The sequence below is a fragment of the Scomber scombrus genome, chromosome 11 (genome assembly GCF_963691925.1).
Source record: "Scomber scombrus chromosome 11, fScoSco1.1, whole genome shotgun sequence".
In the NCBI taxonomy this organism is placed as follows: Eukaryota; Metazoa; Chordata; class Actinopteri; order Scombriformes; family Scombridae; genus Scomber; species Scomber scombrus.
In genome coordinates, this window is record NC_084980.1 from 28,537,311 (window position 1) to 28,547,387 (window position 10,077).

The 10,077-nt window shown below is 36.6% G+C and overlaps 1 protein-coding gene across 1 annotated transcript; it reads right to left on the reverse strand.

Annotated features, from left to right (window-relative positions):
* Window positions 1-3,427: 3,427 nt before the first annotated feature.
* Window positions 3,428-5,071, reverse strand: LOC133990109 (uncharacterized). The gene has a single exon (XM_062428285.1). The coding sequence runs from the start codon at window positions 5,069-5,071 to the stop codon at window positions 3,428-3,430; it is 1,644 nt and encodes a 547-aa protein (XP_062284269.1).
* Window positions 5,072-10,077: the final 5,006 nt, after the last annotated feature.

Here is a 10,077-nt window from a genome sequence, read left to right on the forward strand (position 1 = left end):
ATAATTCACAGAAAATAGTTAAAATAACATTAAAAATCAGCATTGTGAGGTTTTCACGTTATATTTTATTCTTGACTTCATTGGAGCTCATCTTTGTTGCAGCAGCAAATGGTGATTCATGATCATGGTTTGGGTGAAATGTGGTTAGTACTCTCTTAAAGTAACTCAACCTTTGTTGTCATAGCAATAGTACACTGCACTTTTTCTTTTTTTTTAATGTCCCAAGTCGCAGTTCAAAATATAACACTTGTGGTCTCTGGTCCACTTTTTGTCCACTTTAGCCGTTATCAAGGAAGCCGCTTTATATTGACGTTGTCTGAACAGGCTCCAAGAATCATCAGTGTAACATAATCCATTGAAACTTTCTCCTACTAAACAAACAGTCCTTTATTGTCTGTTTTTTTTTTATTGTATCCACTGACATGTATCCTTATCACAGAGGTGATTCACAACTGATACGTTTTCCACACCCTGTATATTCTGCAGGTAATCCTCAGTACTGCCTCCTTTTTATCTAAAGAGAAAGTCAATTCATATCAACTGATTTCTTTTATGAATGGCAATAGTGTTTTTAACTGCTTTCAGTCTGGTTTTAGAGCACTGCACATTATCGAGACAGCTCTTGTTAAGGTAACTGATGACCTACTTTTAGCTGCAGACAGAGGTGACTTCTCGATTTTAGTCCTTTTAGATTTAAGTGTTGCTTTTGACACTGTTGACCACAGTATCCTCGTTAAGTCGCCTGGAGACTAGCATTGGCATCAAGGGCATGGCTCTCAGTTTATTACGAACTTACCTCCTCTGTCATCCAGAGTAATTCCACCTCCACAATGGCTCAGCTGCATGTTGGGGTCCTTCAAGGATAATTTCTTGACCCCCTTTTGTTTTCCCTATACATACTGCCCCTTGGTCAACTTATAGTGTCATGATGCTAATGGACCATAGTTATACGTGCCATTAAAACCCTAAAACCTAAATTATGTATGTCTCAAAATGTTCTTAAATTTAATGACAAGATGCCTGAGGTCATACTGTTTGGTCTCCGAAATTTTATCAGCTCTTTTGCTGCAAACCTTAGTAATCTGTCAAACAATATGAAAAAGGTAGCAAGGAATCTGGGGGTAGTGTTTCATTCCAATCTCTGTTTTGATAATCAAGTCAAAAATTGTGCCCAAAATGCTACTGCGAGTCTCATTACTGGGACAAAAAAGTATGAAGACACTACCTCTGTGTTTGCCTCCTTACACTGGCTCCCTGTTAGCTTTCATATTTATATTAAAATTATATTACTCACCCTTAAGGCACTAAATGGCCTTGCTCAGAGTTACCTGCCCCCTTGACCCTTGTCCTGCTGGTCACTCCCAGGTCACAGTTGGTGACAAAGGCGGGTCAGGCTTTTACTATTCGAGCCCCCACACCCTGGGTTAGGGTTAGGATTAGTGTTAGGTCCACTGAAATCAGACACACTAAATCTCTAGCTACTTTTAAAACTCACCTATTTACACCTATTAATTGATCTTATTCTATTACTGTTTTTACATTAATATTTAATGACAGTTAGATTGATTAGTTTTTACAGCACAGACCATATTTAAGAAAGTATATATTACTAATGAAAGCAGTAAAACCACCTGTATTCTGACTGTTCCTGCTCACGGTTCAGATTTAAGCCATCCATACAGTAACACTAAGAGTTGTCCAGCAGATGTCGCCATTTTTTACTGCATCAACAATCAAAAACGGACACATTTTCAACACAACTGCTTCATATTGATTCAGAACTTCAGAAACTACACTTTTACACTAAACACTTTGACTTGTAGTATTTTTACATTGCTGTGTTGGTACTTTACTGAAGTAAAACATGTGACTTCTTCCTCGCTACTGTGCAGGACCCTGTTTTTTTTTCTTAACAGTCAGGAGCCCACATGAATAGTGAAACCTGTTTTTCTTGCTGTAATCATTGAGACATAATGCCCATCGTCCTCTGAAGAAAACAGATATCCCAACACTTTCAACCTCGCTGTGTCAAATATTAAATTAGATAATTTTATCTATTTACTTCTTTCAGCAACACATTTAGTTTTCTTGTTTTGACTCATTTCTATAAAACACTTCTGCAGCTCCGCACTGCTTTTACTTTAGTGATGTAGATATAAAGTTTAACAAGGAAGTCAGTCACTTTTTATGCTGCACATTTATTGCTTCACAGAACATTCAAGAGTTAAAATTGCATTAACTCTTTGATTTCCTATCTGCTGTGCTGTTTCTAAACTATCAGGTTAAATTTCAGGGAAATAGGGAACAAGACATCTCAACTTACTCTGTTTAATATAATGGTGCAGCCATAAAAACACATGCAGTCTTAGTCAGTGTAAACACAGACATTTTAACAATATAAAGTCAATGAAAATGAGCTCAATACTGAATTTGCACCTGCAGTCCTGACAAATGTGACAAACGGAAAAAAACACTTCATACATAATAGAGCTGCAATCAATATAAGAGGAAAAGAAAAACAGGAGAAAATGTATCACAACTCTTAGTCCTTAAACAATCAATACAATCAATCAGGAATACAGCTGAGGGTCAATCTATAACAATATCATTCATGAGTACATATCATATATAGCTGGATATATAACTTCATACACAATATACATGTGATAATGTCTGATTAAGAACTAGTTTAAATCATTAACAATTTAATGTTACAGAACATGAGAAAAGCAAAAAAAGTGATTTAATATTTCAAATGTGAAGCATGATTCAAATGCAGGTTTAGTTTTTCAACTGATCATCTGGTGTATAGATGTATACTTGATCAGAGTACGTCCACACTGTGTTCAGTAAATTTGTAAATGCATCTTTTTCTCTGTCCAGACTAAAACTGCATTTTTTCTCAGTCAAAACTGAGCTTTTCTGAGACGTTCTCTTCAGTGTATGAATCTAAAACAGCAGCTTGAAGTTTCAGAGTGTACATGTAAAGTATACATTCTGTGAAGAGATGAAATTTTAATATTTTATAGATTTGATACTAAGACAGTGTATCAACATAATTAAAAACATTATTAAATGTACAATATGATGATTTAGGGGTTATTATCTGAAATACAAACTATCACATTTGATTGATATATTTTCAATATTATATTAGGACAAAATAAATTACACAATATTTTTTTATCTTATCCTTTGCTTATCTTAGAATAAAAGTTGTTTAAAAAAAACAGAAAAATTAGTAGTTTGGTAAATAATGTGAGCTGTAGCTCAGATGCAGGCATGTTCAATTTGGTAAATAAGTTACCTCTGCTTCCTGCAATACTCTTATGATCAACTAGAGGGCAGCCTGATTGGTCTTGATGATGTAGAGGTCTCTGAAACTCATGTATCAAATATGATACAAATGCCGTCATAGCAATGTATTTTACGCACTCTTGAGGAGGTTCTCTCCTCTGTCTACTTTAGCCAAGTACTCTGCTCTTTCTCTCATGGTTATCAGGGCCTGGACTCGTTCCTTCCACCCCGGTTTGGCCTCAGTTTTCTCTCCCTCAATAAGCATGTCAATGTACTCTGGTGTGGAGAGAGGATTTGGCTTGAGCGCTATCTCTTTGAGTCTGTTTAAACACTTTCCAGACTTCTCCATCAATTTCACCACCTCTGCCTGCACATGATCATATTCAGCCTTCAGTTTATCAATCAAAGCCTGAACAGGTGTCTTAGCCTCTGCAGCCTTTAAGTACTTTTCTTGCAGCTCTTTCACTGTTCGCTTTTCTTTAACCTCCTTATAGTCCCATCTGTACTTCTGATTAAAATGTGCTGACCAATGACATTTGCCGGGGCACTGTTCACATTGTCCATCTGGACCCATTGCACAACAGCCACTTTTATCTTCATCATTTGGAATGCCACAAGGATAGTGGCAGGTTTGGTGGCACTGCTGACAATTGGTGATGTAGTTTCCAGTACCAGAAATATCTTCTTGAACAGGCTTTTTGACGGTGACTTCAAACTCAAAATTCTCATTCCTGCTGATCTCTGCCTCATGCTCTTTCAGTTTTCCAGATGTCTCTTTTATCTCTTCAAGCTTGGCTAACCCAAGTTTAACCTGCTGCTGCAAATTTTCAACTGAAGTCTCCAGCTGTTTTCTTTCTCTGAGGACCTCTTTGGTCATTTTCAAGCTTTTGGTTTCTATGACATTCAGAGCGGCAAAAAACCTTTTCATACTTTTTGTCCCCATGTTCCAAAACATCTGATCGAACCCTCCTTCTTCATCTTCTCCATCTATGCTGTTTGCTGCAGATGATATGTTTGCAAATAAGGCTGAGTTATTGAATTTGAAGTTAACTGGCAGCCCGTCTTTTCCTTTGGGACATGGGGCACCTGATTCATTGATTGCCTCTAGAACTGGTGGACGTTGGCCATCTGCAAATGTCACCAGAACTCTGATGTTTTCTGCCACATCTTTGCCAAAGATTGAAAGCACAGAATCAAATACATACTTCTGTGATGGTGTGAGTCGTGCTAACGAAGCTTGAGCTACAAAACATATAGCATCAATTTCACTGACACCAAGGTCAGAAGAGAAGAGATTACGTAGCTGCTCTGTGATCATTCTGTCTCTTTCTATGCCTCTTGTATCTCCAAAACCTGGAGTGTCCACAATGGTCAGAGAGTACTCGATTTTAAAGCCTTCCTGGTGGTTGATTTTGTACACAGTGACGTCAGAAGTCTGACTGTGAGCTTGAGATTTCGACTGACCCTCATCAACTAACTTAAACCGAAATGAATCATTCCATTCGACACCTAAAATGTGATTGATCATTCCATTGATCAGAGTTGTCTTCCCAGCCCCAGTTGCTCCGAGAACCATGATGGTACGACTACATTTGTCACGGTTCCCAAAAGTGAAACGCTTGCACCCAGGAACATTGGTTTGTTCCTCTTTAAGGGGAATTTGATAAACAGAGAGAGGCCCTGTCTTCGGTTCTAGCTGTGTGCTTTTTTCTTTAACAGCATCAGCGAGCCGAAGACTTGACTTTGCCTTTGATCCTGAAAACAAATGTGTCATCATGATGAAGGTAAGAAATGATGTAGTATTACACTTATATTTACAATTTTCAGTTGGGAACAGGATTAGCCCTTTGGAGAGGTTAATTATTTCATATGAGAAAACACTATTGTCACACTGTTGTCAGAGAAGTTCGTCCTCCATGTTGTCGTCCTGCCTCTGTTGTTGTGATGTGCTTTCTGCTCTGAATCTGTATAAAACAAAACATAAAAAAACAATATTACATATAATTGAACCCAAAGTTGGAGCTATCATGACAGTGTTCCACTTTGTGATAATATTGATTGTACTCTTTAACTGTGAAACAGCTGCTTTAGTGGTGGATGGTAAAATAAACTTTGTTGAGTTCATCTCTAACATAAACAACTGCCATGTGACAGTTGGACCATTCGAACAATGTAATGAACATGATATTCTCAATGTTAAATCATCATTGAATAAACGTCAACAACAATAAGTCGAACAAATTACAGCTTTTTTTTTTTTTTTTTTTTTTTTACAGCTATCTATGATAATATATGTTTGTTTTAGTTATTTATTTTTTATCATTAAAAATTCCAAATTGATTCAGATTGTGAAATTACTATTGTAAGTCAAATAAGTGTTTTTCTTCTTACAAAGACAGGTAGAGATTATCTATTCATGAACCATACAACAGGTCTGAGAGAGTATCTCAGAGAAAATTATAGTTATAGTATAGTTATTATAGTAGTTATTATAGTTAAATGACTCGTGCATGGATCTTAAGAACAGATCTGTTTGTAAGGGAGGTTCTTGCATGAAGCGCAATGTGAGATGATGTAAATGGAGACCTTGTTTCTATACAGCTAATCAGTATAAAGCCATGGCCTGATAGCAACCTATATATATATTTATATAAGTGTGTGTGTGTGTGTATGTGTGTGTGTGTGTGTGTGTGTGTGTGTGTGTGTGTGTGTGTGTGTGTGTGTGTGTGTGTGTGTGTGTGTGTGTGTGTGTGTGTGTGTGTGTGTGTGTAGGCTATGTATAGCTGCTGGAGATTAATTACATTACTATAACAAACCTCAGTTGGCTGTTATCAGTCCAGTTGTCTGTCTCAGGATCCAACAGCCGTTGGGTTTTAGAAATGCTCCTTGTATTTAAACCATTATCTCCAAAACTCTTACAATACAAAAATGAACAAAGTGTCTTAGAAAAGCGAGCAATATTTTTGGTCCAATAATTCAATTTTCAAAGCCTATTTTGTCTTTGACCATTGAACAGATCATGAATATGTCAAAAATGATATATATAAATATTAATCCATTTTGTCATTTACCTTCCATGCAATCTGTCAAATGCACTGAAGAGGAATACATCACTGTGGAAGTGTCTAAAGTCTGATGTTTCTTGGAAAAGCCTTTTTGGAGTCACGTTTATCCAGTCTAAAAACAAGACACGGCATCAGATTATCTCTCATTTACATTATGTATTTTTGTGTAGATTAATTCTTCCAATGCCATCCAATCAGAGCTGGTGTTTAAATCTGCAAAACAGTGACACCTGTTTTTGTTTGGAGATGTAAGGGTTGATTTACTGATTTACTGGTTGATTTCAGTCCAGCATCTGAATGTCATGAACTACACATACATTTACAACTTTTGCACAGTAGAAAACATTTCAGCTTCTCTGAAATTTAAAAAAGAAAACAAAACTAATGGGCCTATACAGACATGTCACATAAAATAAGTTTAACAATAACCTAAAATCAAAGTTTATCAATGAAAAAACAACAACACACAAGTAAAGCATAAAAAACCCCAAATAGATTAAAATGTTCCAACAATAAAATCATTTGCAGTACATACAACTGCAAAGACACAACATATACCAGTAAAAATGTAATAGTTTGGCTCATGAAATAATCTTTAAGCCTAAACTGAAAGGTTTCACTTCGATGATACTTATATCACAGCTAAGTTCTCCTAGATAGAGAGTTGTCCTATATCTTGGAAGATAAAATGTCTTTAAATGTCTGCTGTTATATGTGTGGATTACAGAATATGTCAAAATATCTATGAAATATTAGTGGTAACAAATCTACCTCATAAACACACGTGCAATACATATTTATACTACAAAGAGACAAAAAAACAGATTTCAACAAAAATTTGTAGCCAAATTCAATGACTTAATGTGACCACACTATATTTGTCAAACCAGTCTGAGACAAATTACACAAACAACTAGAATATCCTATTCCTGGGACAAAAATGTGTGTGACTGTTGCAAGTTGGTGCAAGTTTCAATCGCAAGGTCTTTTATAACTCTCAATTTTATAACTTCAATTTGCGTTCAAGAGTTATGTTATGATGTTATAAAATAATATTTCTGAAGAGTCTTTGAGTATCTTAAAAAGCAAATAAAAAGTATTATTATTATTATTATGCTATGACTCCAGAAGTGTGGTATCCAATATAGACCAATAGTAGGAGATATTCAAAGTGATTGCAGCAATCACACAAATAAAAAAGCTAAAATAATTCTAAGATTAAATTATGCATTTATGTTCATGCAATTTATATTTGCAACAGTGAAACAACAAAGTATTTGAGTAGACGCGAACGTGTTCAGAAACTTACCGCTTAGTTTGCCTCTGATCAGAAAGGGAGGACGAGCTGTGCAACAGTTTCTTCTGCTGCTTCTGTATTTATACACACACACACACACACACACACACACACACACACACACACACACACACACACACACACACACACACACACACACATACACACACACACACACACACACTTTGTGCAGACACTTTTTGCAGACACCTACCTTTTTCAAAACTGTTCCCAACTGCATATCCTCAGATTACGTCATCAAGCTATTGAAAAAAGAACAATCTAGACACTTTTCTAATGAGTAATTATAGGTCAAAATCAAACCTTAATTAATTAATTTACTTCATTCATTTTGTTGCTTTCATCCTCAGAGTCTAGACTAAACATGTAGAAGCAGTGTTCAGTTTTTATGCTCCGTATACACTATATGGACAAAAGTATTGGGACACCGGGCCATTACATCTACACAAGCTTTTATGACATCCCATTCTAAATCCAAAGGCATTAATATGGAGCTGGTATACCAGCTTCCACTCTCCTGGGAATACTTTCCATAAGATTTTGGCGTGTGTCTGTGGGAATTTTTGCCCATTCTTCCAGAAGAGCATTAGTCGAAGGGGCTGAGGTCAGGGCTCTGTGCGAATCAGTCAGATTATTCCTCACCAAACTCACTCAACATGTTTTAATGGATCTTGTTTGGGCACTGGGGCACAGTCATGCTGGAGTAGAAAAGGACCCTCCCCAAACTGTTCCCACAAAGTTGGAAGCACAAAATTGTCCAAAAGTCTTGTCATGCTGAGGCATTAATGTTCCCCTTCATTGGAACTAAGGGGCCTAGCTCAACCCCTGAAAAACAACCCCATGCAATTATCACTCCTCCACAAACTTTACAGTTGGCCCAATGGAGTCAGGCAGGTAATGTTTTCCTGGCATCTGCCAAACCCAGACTCATCCATCAGACTGCCAGACAGAGAAGCATGATTCTTCACTCCACAGAACACGTTTCTACTGCTCTAGAGTCCAGTGACAGTAAACTTTACACCACTCCATCTGACCCTTGGCATTGTGATTGGTCATCTAAGGTTTGCATGGAGGACGGGACATATGAACACGTATGGCTTGAAAACAGGTACAGAAAGTGACAGGTTGTGTATAAAGTGGTAACTGGAAAGAGGATATGAGTGCAGCCAGAGTGGAAGTACTAGAAAACCTCAAATACCCCTTTTTAAAAATGCATGACTCAGTTCTACATGTCTTTAAAAGTCAATCAGAATATGGAATGAATTAGGTCCTTTTGGTTTTTGGTTAGAAACAGGTGAAGCCTCAATTCAGTTTAACAGCATATTGATTGAAATCATGATGCAGAACACCATGAGGTATGATATTTGTTGGGAAAAGAGGTGTACACTTAACTAAAAGGTCAGCCAGAAATGAACATCTGACAGAAATTCCTGCAACGCTAAAAGTTAATATGATGATGGTTTGTTTAAAGACATACAACCAATTGTTCCTAAATCAGAATGCAGAACATGTAATGAACAATATCCATTAGAAGCAGAGGCTATAGAGGGTATAACAACTGTTTGTAACTTGAAAACAGGTTTTATCGTTATGTGTGAAAACTCAAACTGTGGATTTGGCTAATTATATTTTGCAGTATTCTTGTGCACATAGATTTTTCACATTGGTTCTAATTGGTCTTGTGATTGAGGGATACATGGTGGTACTGTACACTGAATTAATGAATTCTGTGGTGCTCTTGTGTGTTAAGCAGAATGATTTTGAAATCACCACAGACAAAGACAATTTAATTGTCTTGTTATTTATATTGTTAGATTGCAGTAGCTTTTCCTTAAATGTACAAATGCAAGATCCAGGTTGTCTTTACATGCAGCTTATTAGAATATTTTTTTATTTCTCCATCTCTATTTCAACTGTAATGTTTCCATGATATTATCAAGAGACAAATGACATAGTCTTTGCAAAAGTTATAGAAATATATATATATATTTCATTTTTGTTAAATCAGGGATAACAGAATACAAAACAGTATTTATTGTAAGAGGTAAGATCCCCCCAGTTCCAAAAAACAGGGGGGAAAAGTAACGCTATTAATGGGAGCTTGTGTCAACACTGTCAGAGAAGAGTACACCGTTCCTTTATCAGTACAAGATGGGGATAGGGAAAAAATAAATTACTCTTGTCATCATCATGTTGTCCAGTAAACCTGCATCTTAGATGAACAGGACAAGACACGTGATGACTTGAAACAGGTACAGAAAGTGACAGATTGTGCATTAGGTAGTTATTGGAAAGAGGATATGTGTGCAGTCAGAGTGGAAGCATCAGAAGAGCTTAAACATCGCTTTTTCAAAATGCATGACTCAGCTTGACGTGTCTTTAACAAAAGGTCAATCA